Source organism: Ostrea edulis, chromosome 5, assembly GCF_947568905.1.
Source record: "Ostrea edulis chromosome 5, xbOstEdul1.1, whole genome shotgun sequence".
Taxonomy (NCBI): Eukaryota; Metazoa; Mollusca; class Bivalvia; order Ostreida; family Ostreidae; genus Ostrea; species Ostrea edulis.
This window is the reverse complement of record NC_079168.1, coordinates 65396134-65422848: the sequence shown is the minus strand read 5'-3', so window position 1 is coordinate 65422848 and position 26715 is coordinate 65396134. Positions and strand designations below refer to the sequence as shown.

Sequence of the window (26715 nt, the reverse complement as noted above, 5' to 3'; positions counted from 1 at the left end):
GTTCTTTACAGGAATACAAAACATTTGTAAAGAAATCTTCTTTGCAAGAACACAAGGATAAATATTGGTCATACAACTATAGTAAAACATGTCAAATCAATTAGCAAGCATACTCGTGCAATGTAAAAACCATTGTTCAACCTATAACCCTCGGGGCCACAGTAGATTGTTCAAAACACGAACCCTGATACCAAGGAGAGATAAAATAGGTGTTCATAGTCTTAAAGAAGAAATTGGAAAATTGTTTTAAATCTTTGGAAGAGTCACAACATAATTTGTCAAACTAATAACCAAACCCTTATTCAAAATTGTTTCCCTGCAGTGGGGCTATACTGGGGCTTCAGTTTTACAACATTTTGCAACATAGCTCAGGTGAGCGATACTAACTATGGACATCTTCTTTCCTTTAAACAGAGCGATCTCGATGGTGTACATAATGTGCGTGTAGCGTTTGGGAACGGACTACGAATAGATATCTGGGAAGAATTCAAAAACAGGTTCAATATTCCGCGAATTGTAGAGTTCTTCGGTGCCACTGAGGGAACTGGAAGTTTTCTGAATGTCACGGGCACCGTCGGTGCGATCGGCAGGATGTCCCCATTGATGGTACACTACATCCCCATTTACACCATCAGTCCTACCCACAATAATTTATAACAATCTTTACCGTCAGTGCAATCTGCAGGATGTTTTCATTCATAGTATATCTCTATTTATAATAGAAAGAATATCTTTCTTGATTGTAAACATTGTGTAATGTGGTTTCTTATTTTATCGCAGAAGGCAATAATATTCCGTGAAAAAAGTTCTCAGATTAACTTCATCAAATTCGACAATCGAACTGAAAAACCTGTTAGAGACAAAAACGGAAGGTGTGTCCATATTAAACCAGGTGGGTCATTAGTATCCTAGTGATGTTGTCAAATATTAATTTAGTTCAGGGGAAAACATGTTCATCTTGCAATTGCTACACCTGTTTCAGGTGAGGTGGGTCTAATCATAAGTGGAGTCAACGAAGAATACTACTCCGGCTTTTACAAAGGTTCAAAGGAAATGAACGAGAACAAATTCATCAGAGACGTGTTCGAGGTGGGGGATCGCTGGTTTTCCTTTGGTGACTTGATCTACTTGGATAAAGACTACAACGTGTATTTCAGAGACAGAACAGGAGACACGTTTAGGTTTGTGCTCCAACCCTGGTTTTTACGTCTTTTTTCCCCCTCTTCGTGTAGTACATGTTACAGTTGGCGCATTGTTCCTCTGAGGAAACTCACTGGAGCTTCAACATTTTCCTATCTATTTTGTAGAAACATGTCACGTGATTACAGGATTTTATAATCAGGCGACACTAGTCCAAGATAAAACAAGATGCCCATGGGCCACATCGCTCACCTGAGTCACCTTGGCCCATATCTAAAGACTTTCCATATATATTTGCATGAAACGTTTGGTCCCTATTGTAGCCTAAACCTACCCCCTGAGACCATGATTTTTGCAAACTTGAATCTGCACTATGTCAGGAAGCTTTCATGTAAATGTAAACTTCTTTGGCCCAATGGTTCTTGAGATGAAGATTTTTAGATATTTTCTCTCTATATGTAAAACTTATACGGTACCAATTTTGATGCACCAGATGCGCATTTCGACAAATAATGTCTCTTCAGTGATGCTCAACCGAAATGTTTGAAATCCCAAATAACTATGAAGTTTTAGAGCTAAATATAGCCAAAAACAGCGTGCCAAAAAAGTGGAGCCAAATTCATCCAAGGATAAGAGCTATGCATGAGGGAGATAATCCTTAATTTTGAAATGAATTTCTAAATTTTATAACAGCAATTAAATATACATCCGTATTTTCAAGCTAGTAACGAAGTACTTAGCGACTGGGCTGTAGAGATGTAAGTATGTAAAATGTTGATCTCCTATTATGGCCCTATCCTAACCCCTGGGGGCATGATTTGAACAAACTTGAATCTGCACTGTCAGGAAGCTTTCATGTAAATGTAAACTTTACTGGCCCAGTGATTCTTCAAGAAAAGATTTTCCCAATATATTTGTATGTAAAACTTTGATCCCCTATTGTTGCCCCTTCCTAATCTCGGCGGCCATGATTTTAACAAACTTGAATCTACGCTATGTCAGAAAGCTTTCATGTAAATTTGTACTTTCCTAGTCCATTGGTTCTTGAGAAGAAGATTGTTAAAGATCGTCCCAATATATTTGCATGTAAAACTTCGATCCCCTGTTGAGGCTCCATCCTATCCCCGGGGGCCAAGATTTGAACAAACTTGAATCTGCACTATGTCAGGAAGCTTTCATGTAAATATCAGCACTTCTGGTCCAGTTGTTCTTGAGAAGAAGATTTTTAAAGATTTTCCCTATTTATTCCCATGTAAAACTTTGATCCCCTATTGTGACCCCCAACCTACCCCCGGGGGCCATGATTTTAACAAAACTGAATCTGCACTATGTCAGAAAATTTTCATGTAAATTTCAGCTCCTCTGGTCCAGTGGTTCTTAAGAAGATTTTTAAATGACCCCACCCTATTTTTGCATTTTTGTGATTATCCCCCTTTGAATAGGACATGGTCCTTCATTTTGAAGAAACTTGAAAGCCCTTCACCTGAGGATGCTTTGTGCCAAATTTGGTTGAAATTGACCCAGTGGTTCTGGAAAAGAAGATGAAAATGTGAAAAGTTTACAACGACGACGAACACGCGGGTAGGTTAAGGATTCCCTTATAGAATACCACAGTGCACGTTATGCCTTTACTTCCTGAACTACCAATATATGACGTCATAATGGAAAATGACGTCAAGTCACTGCAAACTTGAGCTGTTATGACGGGGAGAGTGTCAAAAAAAGATGTCAGAACACTATAGCAAAATTCACGTGTCTGAATTGTATTTTAATATCTTATATGTTCGAATATTTTAAAATAGTTTGTTTAATTACTGTTGATTGAAATTCAGCGTGTTTACACTGCTTTCGAAAAATATACTTTTGAAATGTACTGTTTTATACCAGTGATAAGAGGTAGAATTTTATTATGTGTTTATAAAAGAGTCTAGCGTAGGTAATTTATGAGGATTCATTTGAGATCTATTACGGAAATCGTAAGAGGAGTTTGTTCTCTACCCGAATCTTGCTTGGTTAAATGTGTGATGGCTTTGTTTGAATACAGATTACCATCAAATGTGTAGGTAAGTGTGTCCGTAAGTTGAACTCTTCATGAAATACGCGTATTTTGTACGCAAGTAATAATACCATTTTTCCCCAAGCACATTTCGGGTACACAAGGATACGGTGAGTTCATTTATCAAACAAAAAGTTTAAAATAATTGTTAAATGAGCTGCGCTGAAGCGATTTATGTGAAACACTTCAAACAATTATAAATGACCGTCACGTGATCAACGAAGTCATGTGATATCATAACAGATATGCTAATATATAGCCGAGAGAACGTTCTATATAAATTGTCTGTAGTTAAGTATATAAATTACAAGTGAAAAGCAAAAACCGACCTCCCAATCCAATGTATGTTTTGAACGCATTTCAAACTCCAGGAAGCCTTAACATAGCTTCGCAGTAATCAATCTCATAATTCCTTAAGATTACAAAATTAAGAGAAGAACAAACACGGACCCCTGGACATACCAGAGGTGGGATAAGGTATCTAGGTAGTAATCATCCTCTAATGACCGGTCACGATCAGGTAAACGGACTACTTTGATATTTAAAAAATGAGCATACGCAGAACGTGTTGTTGCGTATAGAATCAATTGATAGCCATAAACACCATATGCAGGTGATAATGGAAGATTGCTACATAAATATGGGAAGTCGACGATGGAGAAGCTGACGAAGTTTCCCCGTCTGTCATAAAGTTGTGATGTATGTAGTTTGTTAAATGTGTCATCTTGCTGAACATAAAAACTTACTTTTATTTTAGATGGAAGAGCGAGAATGTCTCCACGGCCGAAGTTGCAAACATTATTAGCCACATTCCATTTGTGCATGACGTCAATGTGTATGGTGTGACTATTCCAGGTGAGTAGAACAAGGAAGTTCGAACAATCTACTGGCTCTAAACGCTAACACTGAACAATGATGGAACCTTTACTCGGTCAGTACGAGAATAATTAGCGGAAATTGGTTCCATATAGGGATGTCGTAAAGATCAAACGAGATGTCGTAAACATTGTTGTTTGTGTGTTTATTTGGGTTTATGTTCCTTTGAGAATTTTTTTTACTCCTATGGAGACGTCACCAGCTGTAGATTAAGTTCCACAAATTCAGACAAATGTGAGGCGCTCTGGGTCGTAGCGGTGAGGGCTCTTTAGAGTGTCATCGCCTGTCGCAACACGAGATCTTTGATTTTTAAGGTTTCGTGTTAAAGCTAAGGTTTCAGAGCAGTCACGTGTAATGGCCCTGTCACACTACATCACGACCATCACGACCTCACTACGTTCTATATATTTTTTAGATCGTGGTGAGATCGTAGTGCGAACGGCATGAATTTGTAATTTTGTCTGTCTTCACGATGTTACGGCGTCCTCACTACGCTCTTATCACGACTCCACTACGATTAAACTACGGCCTTGTTACGATTTCACCACGTTCTCACTACGTTCATCAAGTTCTTACTACGCTCCCACTACGTCCATCACGTTCTAACTACGTTCTAACCACGACTCCCACGACTGCAACACGAGTTTCCTACGCTTCTGCCACGATTGTACCACGATCTTACTACGATTCTACCACGATCTTACTACGGTTCTACCACGTTTCCGCGCCGATGTCGCCACGCTTTGCAGCAGCTGAATCAGATCCAGATTCAGTATAAATACAGCTCAGAACCTTCAGGACTATTGATCCTCCATCCTCAATTCATTCATCAGTTGATCATAATGGCCAAACTGAAGTCTTTTTCAACAGAAAGCCAAGGTCGTACCCAGCAAGATCTACGCTGCCTTACGATTCTCCTCCTCCTTCGCCTAAGTAACAATATAGCAGCTTCGTCGTTAAGTGCCATATACTGAATATGCATCAACATCTCCATCAATATTTCTTGGTCTGGCCTTTCCATGATTCCAAAGAAGCAATGGTCATATGCAACTTTTGTTCAGTTTTTATACCAGTGTGTGGGGGAGAACAGAACGTGATTCGGTCGTGGCTTGCGCGCAGTGAAATCGTAGTGAGGACGTATTAAGGACGGGATGATCTTGGTAGAAACTTACTACAGTCTTCAACAACATAGTATGGACGTGCCGTGATCGTAGCGGAAGCGTGTAGAAAACGTAGTGCAAACGGGATGATCGTAATGAGAACGTAGTGAAAACGGGATGGTCGTATAGAGAGCGTAGTGGAATCGCAGGGCAGTAGGTTTCTTCTGCATCACGATCCCATTACGATGCTACTACGACCAATGCCGATCTAAATACGACCTTAGTACGTCCTTACTACGCTTCCACTACGATCAAATTTGACCACGACCGCACTACGTTTGTTTTGAGCATGTTCAAAGTTGCTCCACGACCATCACGACCATAAAGACCTTACTACGTTCTTACTACGACCTTACTACGACGTACCCGATCGCACTACGATCATCAATTTTTACATGGTCGTAGTGCGAACGTGGCCTAGTGTTATGGGGGTATTAGCGGGGCTCGAACCCACGACCTCCCAATCAAGACGCCGTCGCTCCAACTGTTTTGATTGATAGTTCTCTGTCAGCTAATGTAGCAAATTTGACGTGAATGTCGCCTTTGACATCGCCGTACCATGTGACCCTTATTCTAATGAACTCAGAAAGGTCATCGACCAACTGGCTAGAAATGGCTTTTCCGCGATTTAAAGAAAATGCTAACGTTATTGGTTTCCTTACACAATAGGAGTCCTTCTCATATACATAAAAACACCTAAAACAACGATGTGTTGATGCTACATACACTATACCTTTGCCAAAGTGCAAGAACACCCCCCCCCCTTTTTTTTAATCAAAGCACTTGATGCTTGTCCGCGGCCCTGATGTTGGTGATACAGGGGTGATGAATGAGAAATCACGCTGTATACTTGCCGACATTTTAAACTACAGTACAAATTACATTGTCAGTTAAAAGGGAATTGGTATTTATACTTTTCTGACATTTTCGTACCAAAACCCATTCATTTTCGTTAAGTATTAATTACTTCCCAATTGGTCAGTTAGTATAGTTTAGATTTGTTCTTGTCAAGGTGAAGACGGACGAGCAGGAATGGCGGCTGTCATGCTTAAACACGAGGACGAGAAAATCACAGACGACAAACTACGAAAGATTTACTCAGTCTGTGAGAAGGAACTACCCTCCTACGCCCGCCCTATATTCATACGCTTCATGCCAGAATTGATTGTCACACAAACCATGAAGAACCGGAAGGTGGAACTGGTGCAGGACGGCTATGACCTCCAGAAGGTCAAAGACCCTCTGTATTTTATTGACACGAAAAATAAAACATATTCTCCTTTAACAGTGGTGAATTACGACAGTGTGCTATCATCTAAGTTATAATCTGTGTCGCTATTAGTACCAAGTGACACATTTCACTAGAAGTTTTATAGAGTGAATTGTATGGAATCAGTTACAATTTACTGCATGTGTTTTTAATGAAGTATCCTTGTTGCAATTTTCATGTAGTTTGCACCTCCGACGAAGAGATAAGACACCTGTAATACGAAATTCAAGTTGCATGTATTATATGACCATTGCATCAAATATCTTTGCATCCCCCAAGGAAATAGTTCATAATATAAGAAAATTATGAATGTTTTCCTTACAGGTTTTCAGTAGAAAGATTGTTTCCTGACTTCCAGTGTTCATTATATTTGGACACTAATATTGGTATGTTTTCTATATACACGTATGTACCGTGATTCTTATCATTACAAGTTTTCTACAAATACATTTCTCGCCTCTTTTAGAAATTTCCTTAGAGTGCAATATTCTTGGTGAGAATTTCACTCTCTTTTTGGAAATAATCGGCTTCTAACACTTAGTCTTGATAAATTCAACAAAGAAGAATAAAAGAAATCTTGTAGCCCAATCTAGTTTCCATTGGCAACTTTTGTATTTGCATGTTTAAATTTGTATTAAGATGTATTCTATTTTATCTCACTAATGATGGCGTCGTTCTTAAGAGTCCTGAAATACACATCAAATGCAGCATTTTCTGATCTGATGTTTTCCGTTGATTTAGAGAAAAATTCAATAAACTGGTTTCATTTATCTTTCATCTTGTTTTTCCTCTGTGATTTCATCCGAAAATAAAAGATATCTATCAGTGAGATTTATTTTTATTGTAATGAAATTTTTAAACAAGTAGAAAGCATGATTTTGGACAATTAGATAAAATATATAGGTCTCTACGGAACACAAAGTGTGTCTGTCAGTTACTCAAGATATATTAAAAATGGAGGCATATCGTGTTCTCAGGCTGATCATGGAGCAACAGTGATTTTAGTGTAAAGAACTGTTGGAGACGACACTCTCAGAGGAATTGAAGAAAAATCGCTGACCGCAGTAACGACAACCCTTGCTTTTTATTGAATTCGGATTACTGTTCGTTTAATATTGCAGTGTGTGTCCAACGTTAATTGGGAAGTGAACACCATGTGATGTCCAAGGAAATGAATTTATTCATGAAATTATTGTCAAAAAGATGTGTACGCTGAGTTTTTCGTTCGTCCTAGAAATGAGGTGAAAGACTTGGCGATAAATCAGGATTTTAAAATGATACTTTTTTATTCTGTGCGGATTATTAAGACCCTTGTTCTGTTTTTTCTGTTGAATGCAGGTAAGTTTGAATTTGTCTGCTATAGTACCGTTGGAAAGGAAAACATTTGTTGTCCTCGTAAACAAACAAATTTCCCCCCTGACCCCCGAAAAAGAAAAACCCGAGTTTTATCAAACATGTGAGAAATGACAGTATTGTATTTTTTGAAATTGTGTAGAAGGATATCTGAAATATGATACTTCATAGCTATATATATATATATATATATATATATATATATATATATATATATGGGATATGCCTATATTTTTGTTACAAGGTGCTTTCCCATGTTTTAGGCAGATTCTTGGATAATGGGATATATATATATATATATATATATATATATATATATATATATGGACATCATGAAATATTTACCAAAAAAAAGACATTTAAGTAGTGTCTTCTAGAACATCATAAAATAATTCAGTGTACAAGAGTAGAAAGTTTCATTTCACGTTTACCATACACTCGCACATGCTCACGCAAAAACATGTAGAAAATTTCAGTGCAGTAGCTATCCACTCAATATGCCGGTGTGAAAGAGGGTCGTGGTGCATCATCTCATATACTTTATTTAAAAAAAAAACCCTGAAAGACATTTCTTATAATTACACTTTAATAATTTCATACGCTGTGGTTTGCCTACATGTAGATTACAAGATATTACATCCGCAGGGATTAGTCTTTCAAAAGTTGAAATTTTATATGATATCATGAACCTTCAATTTTTAGTAAGAATTTTAAGGGGAAACTGGAATGAATGTAAATATTTGAAGTTAATGACTACGCATACAGATAGATACATGCCTATATTTTTGTTACAAGGTGCTTTCCCATGTTTTAGGCAGATTCTTGGCGATTTTTCGGTACTGCATCATAATGAGATATGAATGTGCATCACTTGCCCATTTTCATGAAGAAAAAACCCCACACATCATTATGCTTTTACTTTTACCATGCATTGCCACCAGATCGTCCATGTTCCCAATATGTTATTTTTGTAAGCGGCTAATCCCCGTGTATATTTTAACATCGGCCATACCATACCTAATACATTCGTACCTTTAGGATTAAGCCTTAGGAGCTCGTGCAGATTTAAGTACTTTAGTATTCAATATCTTTTTAAATTTAATCTTACGGTTTCTTCTTTAAAATGCTGATTTGAAACAGAGTGAGTTAATACGATTTACTTAGGACATTTATTAACCTTTAATCACAACATTTATTATATACAAAGGGGTTAAATATTTACACAGATCACTGTTATATTTTCTTATATGAATGCATTATTTTGCATGATAAGGAATGTATAGTCGAATCTAACAGCAAGAATAGAACCGTTTCTCAACCAGTTTACACGGCTTCACGGGACGGCACGATATCAAACATAGGATGTACTAACTCATATTAAAACTCACTCGTGTAAGAATAGAAGACGTATAAAGCATTCAGATTACTTTTTACATGAGTCATTCATTAATAAACCTCATTGATCGCGCATTGATCACAACTGTCACAGCGCTTAAACAGTTTAATGGTAGGAAATCGAATCTGATTGTTGCACAGGTAAAGAGTCTGACAACTGATTTGCATAATTCGGTTATAAAATTCAAACAGAACACGTTTTTGTAGCCGTTATAGTTATAGCATAGAAGTTAATCGATGTTGATTATCTCCAAGAAACCTGGAACTTAGTGCAAGTAAAGGGTGAAATTCAATATAAAACGGTACCACTGTACATAGAATGTCTGTTTGCAGTGGTTTCCACGGTCAGCCAGTACACCAGGATGTGGTATAATTGTACCTGGGATTCCGTATGCAGCAGTAACCGCGGTCAAACAATTCAATATTTGTATATCGCACCTACTAGTATACATTCTTTGTTTCCCTGTTGTATACAAGTGGTGATTAATGCTTTAGATCAAAGCGTGGCGTTGTATGGTTGTTTTTCATGCGGACTGGTCGGACACCGACCTAATGTATCACTCAGAACCCAGCGTTCAGACATCTGTGTATTACTAGTTTGGGGGAAATCATAACATATATATATATATACCTAATTCTAGACATTCATGACACTCATTGTCTATAACGGAGAACTACTGTATTCTATGATAACGGTAGACATCAAAATGTAAATTTGTTCTACATAGCTGAATTACGTATATTCTAAACAGACTCTATTCCGTTACACTGTATATCAGAAGAAATTTACATCATAACGTACGAGAGAACGATATGTATCAGACGTCGAATTCTTAGTAAATGACTTTTCATTAAAGGGCTGAGCACGAGGACTAGGTATTATCTGAAAGAGTATGTAGAATATTCATTATAAAAGATACAGCATATAGACAGTTAATTAAAAGATACAACATGTAGAATATTTAATTAAAAGATACAGCATGTAGAATATTCATTATAAAAGATACAACATGTAGAATATTCATTATAAAAGATACAACATGTAGAATATTCATTATAAAAGATACAACATGTAGAATATTCATTATAAAAGATACAACATGTAGAATATTCATTATAAAAGATACAACATGTAGAATATTCATTATAAAAGATACAGCATATAGAATATTCATTATAAAAGATACAACATGTAGAATATTTAATTAAAAGATACAACATGTAGAATATTCATTATAAAAGATACAGCATATAGAATATTCATTATAAAAGATACAACGTGTAGAATATTCATTATAAAAGATACAACATGTAGAATATTTAATTAAAAGATACAACATGTAGAATAATTAATTAAAAGATACAGCATGTAGAATATTTAATTAAAAGATACAACATGTAGAATATTTAATTAAAAGATACAACATGTAGAATATTCATTATAAAAGATACAACATGTAGAATATTTAATTAAAAGATACAACATGTAGAATATTTAATTAAAAGATACAACATGTAGAATATTCATTATAAAAGATACAACATGTAGAATATTCATTATAAAAGATACAACGTGTAGAATATTCATTATAAAAGATACAACATGTAGAATATTTAATTAAAAGATACAACCTGTGACTATTAATTAAAAATATAGTGTGCAGACTCAACCTGGAGGAATGGGTCTGCTGATTTTTCTTTCCTTCTCGTGTAGCTTAGAGACAAATTTACCTGGCGTAAAACGTGGAATCTGATTTGGTCGGCCTTAAAAATATTATGAATTATTATATTAGATATTTGAAAGAAAATATTGGGGGGGGGGGGGGTCACATTGATTTTATGTTCTTTTCTCAATGCTGTCGCACTTTCCTTCATTTCGAAATTAGAGGGTATAGTACCGGAAAAGATTATTTGTCACATATGTAGAAGAATTAGTCATTAATTAAAATAAAATCAGATAAATCTGTGTTTGCACGGTATAACACATGCATGTATCCTTAAATTCCAAGAAACCGTGATGAATTCGACAAAAATTTCTCCTATGATGAATATGCTGTGAATATGCTGTAAATATGCTGCAAGACGCTCGTAAGGATATCGTTGTCAGTAATCGTAGTTAATGAAGTGTCAAGAAATGTAAAAAGAAATAGAAGGAAAAATGTGGAGAAATGTTAGAAGGAAAAAAAAAACTACCATGACGCGGTGTCTGAAATTAAGTGGCAATTAAAATAAATAAGGCGCGAAGCTGCATGATCACATACCGAATGCCCAGTTCTCGCTCTGATATATCAACAAAACTTTGAAGTGAAACTTGTATTTTTTGGAATAAAAGAAAAAGATCTCATTGAAATTTGGCATTTTATCTGATCTGCTTACCAAAGCTTATCGTAATTCATAGAGGACAATAGTTTTAAAGTGAATCTAGATGAATTAACAACAGACCTAGTTTCGTGACCTGATCCAACGGGCGACATAGGTCTGATGTTCTAATTGCTAAAAAATAGAATTATGGAAATAATTCAGTCGTAAGTTAGTAAAGTTTATTTAGAGTCGGCACCTATAAAACTTAACTGTAAACACGAGCTCAAATGGGTTCATTAACCGACTATAAATATATTTACAAATATTTGTACATGTATATCAGTAACAAATGCTTAGAATGGTAATTGGTATATGTATAAGTGGTATTCACTGGACGGCACAGTACATAGTAATTGAGAAAAAAGGTGATAACTTTGCTAAGACTAAAAGATAGGAAAGAAGGAGGGGAAAATAGAGGCCGACACAGGAAAGACACAAGACATTGATAAATTAGAAAAAAGAAAAGTTTACAAAATGAAAACAAGAATTGACCCAAACAAAACAATATAGACATAGAGAAGGGCAATACAGACATAGATCGAGAAGGGGCGTGTAGACGGTAGATCAGGCATGAAAAAACTTGCAAACACACTGTAGCGGCAGTTTTGCTCTTCGCACCATGTAGATATTTGTATGTGGTCCTATGATGTAATATTCGGTGTTGTATTTGGTAGAGAGTTCTGCAGCTTTGTCGGCGCATACCTAAATGAATCTTCCCATACCTTACTGTTTAAGGTATTTGTATGTCCACAATGTTAAGATCTCTAATGTCATGTGAATTTTTTTTTTTTTTAAAAAGGTCACATGATCAGGTAAGAACAGAGAATGTTTCTTAAGTCTCTACGGAGGAAAGTCCTTATTCTTAAGTCTCTAGGGTGGATAGTCCTCATTCTTATGTCTCTAGGGGGGGGGGGTAGTCCTCATTCCTAAGTCTCTAGGGTGAATAGTCCACATTCTTAAATCTCTAGGGGGATAGTCCTCATTCTTAAGTCTCTAGGGGGATAGTCCTCATTCTTACGTATCTAGGGGGAATAGTCCTCATTCTTAAGTCTCTAGGGGGATAGTCCTCATTCTTAAGTCTCTAGGGGATAGTCCTCATTCTTAAGTCTCTAGAGGGAATAGTCCTCATTCTTAAATCTCTAGGAGGATAGTCCTCATTCTTATATCTCTAGGGGGAATAGTCCTCATTCTTAAGTCTCTAGGGGGAATAGTCCTCATTCTTAAGTCTCTAGGGGGACAGTCTTCATTCTTAAATCTCTAGGGGGATAGTCCTCATTCTTAAGTCTCTAGAGGGATAATCCTCATTCTTAAATCTCTAGGGGGATAATCCTCATTCCTAAGTATCTAGGGGGATAGTCCTCATTCTTACGTATTTAAGGGGGATAGTCCCCATTCTTAAATCTCTAGGGGGATAGTCCTCATTCTTAAGTCTCTAGGTGGAATAGTCCTCATTCTTAAGTCTCTAGGGGGATAGTCCTCATTCTTAAGTCTCTAGGGGGATAGTCCTCATTCTTAAGTCTCTAGGTGGAATAGTCCTCATTCTTAAGTCTCTAGGGGGATAGTCCTCATTCTTAAGTATCTAGGGGGGATAGTCCTCATTCTTAAGTCTCTAGGGGATAGTCTTCATTTCTAAGTCTCTAGGGGGGATAGTCCTCATTCTTAAATCTCTAGGGGGAATAGTCCTCATTCTTAAGTCTCTAGGGGATAGTCCTCATTCTTACGTATCTAGGGGGAATAGTCCTCATTCTTAAGTCTCTAGGGGGAATAGTCCTCATTCTTAAATCTCTAGGGAGATAGTCCTCATTCTTAAATCTCTAGGGGGAATAGTCCTCATTCTTAAGTCTCTAGGGGGAATAGTCCTCATTCTTAAGTCTCTAGAGGGATAGTCTTCATTCTTAAATCTCTAGAGGGATAGTCCTCATTCCTAAGTCTCAAGGGGGAATAGTCCTCATTCTTACGTGTCTCTAGGGGGATAGTCCTCATTCTTACGTATCTAAGGGGGATAGTCCTCATTCTTAAGTCTCTAGGGGGATAGTCCTCATTCTTAAGTCTCTAGGGGGATAGTCTTCATTCTTAAGTCTCTAGGGGATAGTCTTCATTCTTAAGTCTCTAGGGGGGTGGTAGTCCTCATTCTTAAGTCTCTAGGGGGATAGTGTTCATTGTTAAGTCTCTAGGGGGTAGCCCTCATTCTTAAGTCCCTAGGGGGATAGTCTTCATTCTTAAGTCTCTAGGGGGATAGTCCTCATTCTTAAGTCTCTAGAGGGGGTAGTCCTCATTCTTGACTGTAATTATGTCCCTCCTTCCCAGAAATGGGACATACTGCTTTAATGTGAATTCTTCTATTCAAAGTTTGACCGGGACATAACTTTTTTGTATTTTGACGTAGGCCTTTGATATTTGGTATGTGGGTATACCATGATAAGACAGTGTGCTACATGCTATTTTTGACCTTGACCTTTTATGTAAAGGTCAAGTGATGGAATTTTGGAGAGATTGTCCGGACCATAATGGGGTTTTTTGTTGTCTTTTGATATAGGTCTTTGATATTTGGTATGTTTGTAAGTTTAATTTACTATCATATGTTCACAACACTGTTCCTTAGTTGAAGCATACATAGATATAGGTGACTGTTATTTACTGTAATTCTTAATTTTCCACTTTAAAGATGATCCCTAAAAATGAATTTAAAAACTATAAAAAATGGAAGGGGAGACATTAACTTTAGTGTGCTAAAACAACTTTCATTTTACTCGGATTTTCTCAAAGGAGCTATCTTCATAAGAAAAACGTAGAGTCCCTTCTTGAATATTTTCCCGATTTTATAGGTATTTTGTTCATCACCAAAATGCCAATTAAGTTGACAACAGTTACATGTTAATGTTGACATTATATGGGAATGATAAATCATTGATTTTCCCGAGTTTTGTTAAGTTAATTTCCCCAGTTCGTTGCAGTACATTCATTTGTCATGCAGTCTTTTTACATATATTAGTAATACGTGCTTTGTTATGTAACCTGAAGTCTGTAGTAACACATAAAAGTTTGACTTCATCATCACATGATGTGCTATTGCCATTTAAAACTCATTTCAGTTTTCTTATCTTGTGTTCTTTTCCCAGCAGAAAATGCTTGGAATATCTCAGGACTGGTCTGCATTATCAAAGATTTGCAGTCCTCGTGTAGAGATTCTCTAACCTCCGTTTTAAAATACCGTTTTACCCCCTACATCGTGTTATCAGAATTGTCCATATTTGGAATGTTATTGTTAAGTATGTCAAAACTAGGTGAATACCCGCACAAACGCGTGTATTTCATCACCATTTAGATGAGTTATGGGTTAAATGGGTTAAGTGGGAAATGCTTCTGATATCAGTTACAAAATTAGATAAAAGATACGAGCTAAATAAATGCGGATCAGGGGTGTGAGGTTCAGAGGGTACGCACACCAGAATTTTGCTTGCAAGATTATTTTAATAAAAAAGCATAAAAATTATTTTATTTCTAGAACTTTGTCTCTGAACCCCTATAGATGTTTCCATTTATGTTCGTAAACTCTTTCCTGGGTATGTATGTACTATGTATGTATGTAAGTCCGTTTGTATCTACATACGTCTGAATGCATTCTTATGATAAATACTGGTAAAACATGATACGGATCGTGTAGTCATGTGACGTTGGGGTGGGACGGTGTTCACATTTATAAGCTATACTTACTGTGCAGGGATTCCACAACTGACGGTTTTGCTTGTTTTTGGTATACGGGAATTGTGAATCAACTCGGATCCCCCTCACAAAATACTCTGTGTCCTCCCCTTCACAAAATACTCTGTGTCCGCCCCTTCACAAAATACTCTGTGTCCGCCCCTTCACAAAATACTCTGTCCGCCCCTTCACAAAATACTCTGTGTCCGCCCCTTCACAGCTCCTCTTAATTTTTTTTCTTCAAAATATTAATTGAGAGTATGCAAGAATTGGTGGGATTTTTTTCTACATGCAGGGACCAATCTAATTAGAATTATATCCCATGATCCAATCATCTACTATCGCTACGCATGTGTAGCGATAGTAGATGAGCGGATCATAGGATCTAATTTTAATTAGATTGATGCAGTGACATAAATGTTTGTTGTGATAACAAGTGAAGATGAAAGTAAAAGATATCTACTTTCATTTTACGTGTTTACTTTGAGGAAGTCAGATGTTGACATATTCTTTTCTCTTGGAGCGTCTAGGAAAAGTGTCTCATTGCTTGGGAATTTAAGCATTGCTCAATAATTTCAATGCACCAATATTTGATTTCAGCCAATTGATTCTTGTACTTTCATTCTTTGTAACAAGACAAATATGATTATATAGAATATAGCACGTTGATCAAGTGTCTTGATGGGGAAATTGGTCTAGAAGAGTCATTTCAGTTTATCTGTAAATGGTGTATATGTGCATATCTGCTCAGCCCTGCCACCTCTCCTGTGGGTGTAAGGATTCAAAACTGCTGCTTCTAAAATTTTACTTCTACATTTTTGACAGAAGAGTATAAAAAATAAACATAAAACACATACACGGACTTCATTTTTATATATCATTGTTATATTATTTGTATAACTTTTATTTATACTATTGATATCATTTAATTTCACAGTTCATCTATTTTTTATTAATGGATGTGTGTTTGCCAATTATTCAATTTTCGCACGCACGCACACACACACAAGCACGCACACACACACTCTCTCAAATCTGTATATATGTTATTAGTAAATTGCTTTCTCCATCATCGTTCTTAAAATTTACGATTTGTCCGATTGCTACTTTGGAGTGATGAAATCATCATTGATTGAATATTTCCCGGAGATCTGTCAACAACTTCTTTTACAAGTGGGTAACGTGACGGGTGAGATGGATAATTTTAGGAACATAAAAATCCACTCTTATTCTTATCAGAGCTCCAGTACTGATCGTTTTATTGTTTATCGTGAAAGATCAAGGCTCTCTTCTATAATACGACATACTTTTAGCGTTACTAAATGGTTGAAAATGCAAATGCTGGTTTTATTGGAATACATTATTTTGGAAATACATGTAAGTTTTACATCTATGAATAACGACGTGATTTAAAGTTTCCAATTGATATGATTTCCCCACAACCTCACTGACACCAGTGGAAACCTTTATTTGCATATGAAAATTACATACTTATTTGATGCAGAGTGATTGTTCATTCGTCTACAAAATTATTCATGACAAAAAATCTTGCCCAATCACTTGACGGACTATAGTATTCAAAATAACTTGGTATGTATCTGCAAGCGAAGAGATGCAGTGATCTTTATCAAAGGGTTCTAATAATGTATTGCATGGTGCTTACCTGAACAGCGCATTCAAACAATCAACAGCCTGGGCCTCAGACTAAATGTACTAAGCAATGGCCAGATCACACGAACTGCAGATTCAAATTAAGAAACCGTTATGTGAAGAAAATACGATTTCACAATATACATTGCAGTACATGTACATGTATGTATTCATGCGTGTGAGTGTGTGTGTATGTGTTTGTGGTGATCACGGTTGAGGACATGGCATTCTCCAAGCAATGGGATAAAGCGATTCCTTGCTTGAGGTACCAAGTCCCAAAACAGTTAGTCATACAATGTACTTGTAAGAATACTTCTAACAGCTAGCAGAACGGTATAACACAGTTTACTTAATGTTTCAATAAGGAGAAATGCGGTCTTTAGCTGTGGATATCTAGGGTACTTTCCATTAACGTTGCCTTGGCATCATTTACAATACCGCTTATTGTTGTCCAAATTCGCCAGTTTGCAATGTTAACCTGCGATCTGTTACTGGCAATGAAGGCGACATCGGCAATACCTGGTTAAACTCTTTTACTGATAGGCAATTTCGGCACTAATACTACTACTTGTGGAGAAGAGAGTGATTTCTTGCGAATAAATTACACCGGAAATTATATTAGCAATGAGTGTGTCCTGTTTCTTATGACGTGGCTCGTGTATTGTTTTATTATTCCTTTGGGGGATTTCCGTAGCTATATAGGGGTGAACTTACACTGACCCGAGATTGCATCCTTATATTGGTGTGTTGTAATTACAGATTCTGTGGAACATCTTAGATTGCTTTGTTGATTATGATTTGGAGCAAATATGTTGCGGTCTGTAAAATTTGTCTATTAACCTTGCCTTTTCTTCAACAGGAAAAACTTCAATTTCACATACGTGCTGTCTGTAGAGACAGTTGGAGAATGGATGTTAATATGAAATCGGTTAATTAATTCCATTGTAAAGCTGATATTTCAATTCACGGCGTTGCTATAATCGGACAACTCAAGATCAGGATTTCAATACTCCCTAATTCATTGCTTGCAGTTTAATCATGATTTAATTATTGTTAATGCAAATGTCGGCTTGGTAAAATCTATCATCTTACCATCTTTATTCTGAACATTCTAAATACGTATTTTGGAATCAACCTAACAATTTTAGATAAAATACAGTTAAAGTACACGCATCTCGCTCCACAGTATATGAAAATTTATATCTTGCTCCTCAATATAAGTCCATGAAAATTTCTGTCTTTGTTCCTCAGTATGAGCCTCTCTAAGTATGGGTCCATGAAAATGTCTATCTTTGTTCCTCAGTATGGGTCTATCTAAGTATGGGTCCATGAAAATTTCTGTCTTTGTTCCTAAGTATGGATCCATGAAAATTTATATCTTGTTCCTCAATATGAGTCTATCAACATTTCTATCTTCAAGACGTTGCTCTTCAGTATTTATTTATGAAAATTTCTGTTTCGCTCCTCAGTATTGGGTCCATGAAAATTTCTATCTTTGTTCTTCGGTATGAACATGAAAATTTCTATCTTTGTTCCTCAGTATGAACATGAAAATTTCTATCTTTGTTCCCCAGTATGAACATCTTGCTCTTCACTATAGGTCCATGAAAATTTATATCTTGCTCTTCACTATAGGTCCATGAAAATTTATATCTTTGTTCCTCAGTATGAACATGAAAATTTCTATCTTGCTCTTCACTATAAGTCCATGAAAATTTATATCATGCTCATCAGTACGGGTCTATGAAAAGTGGGGCAAATGTTTTGGAAGAGAAAAATTATGCTTAACTATATATTCAGTAATCAGAGAATGTCAAATCAAGACAATAGGACGTAACCATAACTAACGAAAGCATACGAAGGCAAAACGCTAACTGATCAAATAAGCGATAAATTGAACATATTGAACAAAACTAGCTACGGAAATTGGAGAAGAGAACACAGGGTTCCAAGGAGACCGTTATTGCATTATGTGCAAACTGTAATGGTCTTTTTTATATGGAAAGAAGACAAATTGATATGCACATTTAGATGATATACCTTTTAGAGTTGGGCTACTGGCATGACCAAGTGGATCGCGAAACCAACTATAGTGGTAGAACACTTATCGTTTATAGAGAAAAGAAACATTCATGTTCATGTAATTGCTCATTTTACATCCAACATTAACACCAATTGAAAATAGATACTGGAATTAATGAGATGAATAAAACGATGGACATTGACATTAATAGATTCTGAGCATGTCGAAAAATATTCAGAAAATATTACTCCGAATATCACTTTCCATCAAAATCAATTTAAATTTTTTTTTAATGATTTTCATAACTCAGGATTTTCCACATGAGTTACACTAGGTCATATATCAAAGGCCAAGGGCATTAATATATATTACTTATATCATAGCAACATAAGCTCCTCCGAGCTTCATGGATTTCGATAATTGTCAATGAGTATCCACCTGTTTACTGATTATTTTGTTTATATCTTGAAGTTCATTGTTTTTGTAACTTGCCAAATGAATCCCTGTTCATCCCCTGTCCTGAGCACCGCATTACGTTCACCACCGGCATTATACTCCATGTTGAATTTGCAAAGAAAAGAAAAACACTGAAGGAATCTTAACCTATTTCTCCGTGTACCTAACCACGCCTCGATTCTGAATCGCTAACAAATTCCTTTTGTGATAATTGTCTGTCGTTTTTTCAAGAGAAATCTGTCAGGACCCAGTGTCAAAATGATATTGATCTTGGAACTTGGAATTCATCAGAGGTACATTATATAAGTGGCTATTTCTCGTTCATTCCTCTTGCGAGAGAGGCAAAACATCTTAACATTTTGCCTGAAAGTCAATACATCAGCCCCATTTATAATACTCTACGAAACATAGGTCAATAACATTATATCAAAAGCAGTCTTTACATTTTGGATAAGAATTCTTTCAGCATGAGAAATCGTTGAGCTTGCTGTTGAGAGAGGGGTCGAAACAATTAGAAACAGCAACTTAATATCTGTCATAGATATATTAGAATATTTTGTAGGCCTATAAAAATGTCCTCCATTAAGTAAAAATAGATATACATATCAAAGATAAATGTGTCAATAACCTCCTGGTCTCCGACTTTGATTTTGAGATCTCCAGGGTACCCGAGTGTTTTTTTTTGTGCGAGAAATTGTAGAAACTTTGATAATCGTAGACGTAATCTATGGCAAAGAAAGTCGCGGTTTGTTCAGCTGTAGTTATATCGGACATCTAACCTCTGTTTTGTTTTAGTTATGACGGTATCGACCTGCAATACCATTAAACAGCTTCATTAACGGCGAGTGAAGTCTCCTCACAGCATTCTGACTGTGAACATTTCTTCCAAGATTTATCAAATTTAAAAACGAGAGGGAGCGAAACTTGAATTGTCCTTTGTTGTTATCTTACACCACAGACTTGCAGTGCGACTACTTAGGTTTCTATGCGGTCATGTGACCACTCTTTCCATCTATAAGAATTTCATAATGCAAGATTCAAACTAAATGGATCTTTAATGTCATGGACTGCACCACTGAGATTCCATTTCTAAGAACGTTTCTAGATCTGTTGAGATTGATCCAGGCATGAAATTCACGTCTAAATACTCCTACACAAAAGACTGTAGGGCCTGTGCTAACTCTGGAACTAAACAGTGCATACACGCATCTATTTGACATCTTCCTGAAAAGTACATAACCGTTCTGACTGAAAGACATCCACCATTCATCAGCACTCACAACGAAATTGATAGGTACGTGTCCTGCAGGACAGTGAAATTCAATTATTTGGATTACTAACGGCGTAACCGGTCTCTAAGGACGCTTCCTCAATCGCCGTGTTTCTTTGCTCGGTCTCTATCGTGTTGGTTTCTTTTCTGTTTTCTCAGAGGACATGCATACAAAATAATAATTAAAATTTATGTCCTTATTAGCAGAGACAAAATCTAAAGACTTGTAACCAAACTAAAATAAACTTCTCGATGTTAATCTGTCCACTGATATGTCATAAAAAGTGTGTTTTGTTTTAACCCATACTTTACTTATGATTTTACGTCTTATTGGAGTACATGTCGATGTCGACCAAGTACTCGGATATTATCTCTCCATACCACAGAGTGTCTTCGAATTTTATTTCATAGTCGTACACTATACTGATTTTGATGTCCATTAATACTTTAGCTGTCGGTATCGTCTTTTACAGTAGTTTGGTGGGTTTTTTTTGTTTCTTACAAATTAGTAAGACATTTAAGAATTGTTCTTCATAGTTCGTGTTTGTTTGTTGTTTGACGTCCCATTCGAAATATGCTCATTCATATATAGACATCACGTGACCACCTGAAGGTGAAGTGTCGTAAAGCTTGCATGACGCTGAGTCAGGTCTGTTTCTTTGATTTGAACATATTTTATTGTATCAAGGGGATTAGGCACAAGTTCTGAAAGTTTTTGCGCTATCCCTATTTTTATCATGCCGGTTCTTTACCAACGCCTACCTGGACGCGAGGCCTCCGATTTTAAAAGGTCATATCTGGAAGAAAAACACTCACTTCCGATGTCATGCGCTTTGCGAGGGAACATGCACTACATAGTATACTTAGTATTGGGTTTGATGCGGCCCCGGGATCGAAAATTGAATCGAGGGCCTCCCAGTTACGAAGTAAAAAGCCTTAAACGCTGTACTCTAACGAGACCTGTCAGGTAGACAAGTAATTAGGGACAGGGTAAATACATGTACGGTGGATCAAAATTCACATAGTTCCACCGTTAATATATTCAGGGGTCCGTGTTTGCCCAACTCTCTATTTTGTATTCTTTATAGGAGTTAAAAAGATTGATCACTGTTCGTAATCTTCACCTTTCATAGTGATACTCAATGACGAAGTTACAGCATTAAATAATTGGATTTGCCAACTTTGAAATAGGAATGACCTTTTGAAGTCCGGAAAAAAAATCACTATAGGTCTTGCGTAAATTTGCTGTTACTATTTTAATATATTTACATTTCCAACTATTTTAATAAATTTAGATTTCCAGTGTTTGCCTTTGATATTATTACAAATTTTATGATAACCAAATGCGCGTATGAATCTTGTTAAATATAGTACATCTATTTTGACTTCTGGGAAATCCGACACAAATGAAAGTAGAATGTAAATATAAGAAATAAATTTCAATTTTGAAAGCCTTGCAGCTCATATCCTCATGTATTGTCAAAAAAGAAATTTATTTCCTAAACCTGTTTCGGAGGAATGAAGTGGAAGACAGATACATGTAGTGCCATTCCGTACTATTTTCGTTTTTCTGAATACGGCAAATCTGTACAAGTTTTCTCGTAGAGAACGAAATGTATCAATTAGTTACAATGGACCAATGCAAGAGTGAAACAAAACAGAAGAAACAAAAGTCACTATCTACAAATCAGGCAATAAAAGTACAATAAAACGCCACAAAACACCACTTCACCGCTTTATTGAATATCTGATGCATCCCCTGCAAAGAATTTCATGATTTCTCAATGGTGATAAGGTTTCATGTTTAGTCGAAACCAGGCATCAATGAACAGGGGACTCGCCCTTGCTATTATGTAACATCTTTCTGTAAACATTAAATTTGTATCCGATATGTGAGGTACTTTATGGTTGAAGATTATGTTTCAAATTAGTATTTCTGACATATTACATAAGTGTTTCTTCCACTGATAGTTCACAGAATTTTGTTCTTTTTTGTTTTGAATAATTAATTGTTTTCCGGAGATAAGGATTGTCTCGTGTAAGATGATGATTAAGAGCTTCTCGCGAGATTTCTTCATTTTATTAAGCCTCAGTGTGTCTAAAATATGCAAGACTTTCGATTAACAAATATATTCTTATTCGAATTGCCACAAACCGACTCATTCATACCGACAGTGCATCTATCTCACCGCAACTGACAACATCCAAATTCTACCCTGTTTCTTCAAATACAAGAACAAACACTGGTATCAAAAGGTCCCAGCAAATGCAGCATGTAGTAATCATATTCTGCTTCTCGCTCCGTCTTTTTCGCTGATTAGATACCTCCTAGTGGCAGACTGGTGATTTGGTTGTAATAGGACTTTGTAAATTGTTGAACTAGCAGGTTTGTTGGCTTCTTACATACAACATGTCATTAATGTAGACAGGATGAATAGTCTGTTTCAGGTCAATTGTCTATGCTAATCTTGAATACATTACCAATACACAAGATGTTTTTATTATTTCGATTATGCGTTCATTACCGCATGAACAGCAATTACATTATTGAAATATGCAATATCTCGTTAGTATATTGAACCAGAATTACTATAATTACTATAAGAAACGTTATTTGAATCTCTGCCACAAATGCTTTTATTGCATAATGTTCGTCCCAAGTGTCATGCGTTCACCTTGCGTGACCTCAACAACACAAAGAACTATACCACAGAATTCCAATAGCATTAGGCGCACCGTGGTGGCTAATTGGTATTGCAAATCCATTCTTACAGACAGACAGAGCGTACCCTGGGGTCCTGCGAAACGCAAACATGACATTAATATACAGGTCAATGGAACGAAGAAAAACTGCATAGCTGTGTCGTTCTGCATCATCGTCCGTCTACTCATCGAAAATTCTTTCTTTTAAAAAAGATTACCTCTAACTCTGTAGACAAATCGTCCATCTGTGTTTACTGAACAAACATCCTCGCTCTTCAACGCCATGGTTCTGTTTAGATTGTCCGAGCTGGCAACAACAGATAAGGAACCCACAATAGCTCTGATGACCATTAAAACAAGAGCCTTGGTCTCTTCGCATTGTTCTTTTGCTCCGCAGTAAACCTGTCAAATGTTTAGTTTGTTATATTTTTACAGTGGTCCCCCTAGGCCTCTGTTCGCTGTTGGTTTACTGTAGCCTACTTGAAAGCTTTCGTCATCGTTTTTTGCATCGTTACTTTTTGTCAGTATTTGCAATATGTTTAAACAAAGAAATAAACGGAAAATAGAATGTTTGTTGAATGAATAAGATATGATATCAAATTCAACAGACCACACGAGAAGCACGAATGTTAAAGGTGTTGGATTGGATAAAACTCACCGTTTTCCAAAAAACATTTACACCTGAGACGTATTTAATTCTCAACCCCACCCTCTCCAGCTGCAAAAAACTGACCAATTGATCTTATTGAGTATATTATATACCCGCGAACCGTGATCCGATCCTGCGGGTTTGAAGTATCGCTATTGTCAGTTATCCCTAGGTTCTGCAATTACTGGGGATGAAGCATTGGCCTTTACAATGAGCTTTACGGATTGGTCAACTCAAAGCGCTTTTCGTCTGCATTGGAGCTGAGGAATTCGCTTTCTCTGTCATTATCTGTTTTCACCAGACGCAGTTGGTCATTTATTTGACAATATTTGGACCTATTAAATCCCAGTAACAGTATTTACATTGATTCTCCGGTAAACAAGTCGATCGTCATAAAAGCATCATCATGGCATACTTACTTCCATCTCAGGAAATCAATTAGCGAAAGAAAGATTTCAAAATGCCTTCTATCTTGTGTTGTTGTTATGCCAATTTTCTGCATAAATTAAGTTATTTTTGAAAGGAATCCTTCGAACATCATTATACAGTCATGGTGATCTGTGGCATCAAGCTTCATGGATCAGCACAAAGACTATGTCGCCAATAAACCAGAGGTAATATACTTCTAGACGTTTACGAGATTCGATCAAATCAGGAGTGCTCCTCATTTATTGACAATTTCAGTACCTATTAGTCATTTTTCAAAAGTAAATTATGAATTGATTGTAGGCATTTGGGTAATTCATTATTCACTGTAAGTCATTCATTTCTATCCAATTCAAGTTGTATAGATCATAAAAATATTAGAAGTGTGCAGGGCGGACGGATGCTGTGATCTTTCTCGCTGATTTCGTCCATACTAAGCTATCTTGGAATGTGCTTGCATTAGAAAAGCACCACTAGAACATGTTACGTTTCTTGACCCAATAATAGTTCAATTATCTGTTCTGAGTTCTAGTAAGAACGTGAAGTAAAAAAAAACAAAAACAAACAAACAAAAAAGACAGAATCGAAATACATCCCCCAGACTGAAGCTCCCGAGCATTGACACTAATACGTTTACCATATTATATAACAGCACGACTCTGCGCTTCACTGCATTGTCAATTATTTGTTAATTGTCATATTGATGAATGAGATATTTCGGAAGACGATTATTGGGTTTATTAAAGAGATCAGTGAAGAGCCCGCAATCAGCATAGAGCAGAGGCTTTGCCATGGAAATGCAATTCGATTTGGGTCATCAGCAGAACGAAGGCCCTTCTTCTGGCTATCAGACTCCCCATTCCAACCTTATCACCGCCAATATGTGTTTTATTACTTAAAATACTTGATGTGACGTATGGGAGCCTCTTATGAAGGGTTTCAGCGCTCATATTCCATGACTTGACAATGCCGTGACCGTTAATCACGGCATGCTAGTCACTTCGTTATATCAGTTAATAAGGCGAGTTTATCAGAGCCACTGCGTTCGATGTAAGGGGAAGATACTAAACGTCATGGGTATTTTCACCTTAGATATTCTTTATATAAGGACGCGTACAATGTGCAAAATTTTGCATTTTCCATTTATGATACTTCTCTAATCAATTTCCCGTTACAAGACAGCATGACATGACTCATGGAGTTGGTCAGATTTCGCTATTTAAAATCAATTAGAGCTGAATTAATCATCATCCTTCACAATGGGTAGAGATTGAGCTCATAGGAAATCCAGGAAACTCCCGGAAATCGACGGCAATCACTACTGTTCTGTACAAAGACACGGGAAATGTGTATACTTACAATATTCCTGACTGAGGTGGATCGTTGACCTAGTTACCGTTGAATGAAGAGAAACCATCATCTATCTGTCTTCTAAGAACTCTTGACGATCAGGCAAGTCTGGGGGCAGAATGATATTGTTTTGTTGCAACTATTTCAGGTCTAATGTTTTCAAATAACTAGTAGTCTTGACCTGCAAATTAGAGGTAACTGCACTCCTGCAAGAGAACGGCATAAAACAAAAATAATACAGAATTCGTACGGCGACTCCAAATGTACCTCCACTTTAGAACGGGATACTTATAGTAAACGAACGACCGTGCGTTCAAACAGAATCGTTTCCAAACTGAAAAAAGCTTTTAGATTAGAGAGTTTACGTTAGCATTAAGTGTATTATGGTATAATATAATAAAAGTATTGCACGTAGTCAAACGAAATATAAAAAAAAATTTGGATAAGATTCCCAGCAGACGAAAGAGAATTTTTGTGAACCTATGACAAACAGATCTAATAACATAATCACATTTCAATAATAAAAATCCATTCAAATCACCATGTGAAAAAAAAAACCGCGACGCGTGAATCAAACTAAACAGGTGTTTCTGCAAATATTTTAATCTACTGTGCAAATATTATGCTGTGTGTGAATAGCTAAGACTGTGTTTTCTTTTCTTGATTGTTAATACGTGAAGTATTTCAGCATGAGGAAATAGTCGCATTATGTGCATTGTAAGATCTATCACACTGTTAACAGGATAATTACCATCACAAGTTCTCGTCTCAGCTCTGGAACATCAACTTCTCGTGAAACTTTCCATAACTATTTTCGCATTGGCGATCAAAGCGTGTCATAACTAAGTATTACTTATGTCATTTCTGCCCAGACG

General features: G+C 36.5%; 2 protein-coding genes across 9 annotated transcripts in view; both read left to right on the top strand.

Moving 5' to 3' along the window:
• The window catches only part of LOC125649794 (long-chain fatty acid transport protein 6-like), a 53039-nt gene extending 45766 nt beyond the window's left edge, over window positions 1–7273 (top strand). For all 8 annotated transcript variants that reach the window (XM_056165151.1, XM_048877573.2, XM_056165152.1 and 5 more), the window contains 5 exons: window positions 415–606; window positions 781–892; window positions 983–1181; window positions 3954–4051; window positions 6245–7273. In XM_056165151.1, coding sequence (XP_056021126.1) covers window positions 415–606; window positions 781–892; window positions 983–1181; window positions 3954–4051; window positions 6245–6558 — 915 coding nt within the window. In that variant the 3' untranslated portion in view covers window positions 6559–7273. The remainder of the gene's footprint in view (window positions 1–414; window positions 607–780; window positions 893–982; window positions 1182–3953; window positions 4052–6244) is intronic.
• A 419-nt stretch (window positions 7274–7692) lies between these two features.
• The window catches only part of LOC125652225 (hemicentin-2-like), a 44143-nt gene continuing 25120 nt past the window's right edge, over window positions 7693–26715 (top strand). Inside the window, exon 1 of the mRNA XM_056165147.1 lies at window positions 7693–7840. Coding sequence (XP_056021122.1) covers window positions 7777–7840 — 64 coding nt within the window. The 5' untranslated portion in view covers window positions 7693–7776. The remainder of the gene's footprint in view (window positions 7841–26715) is intronic.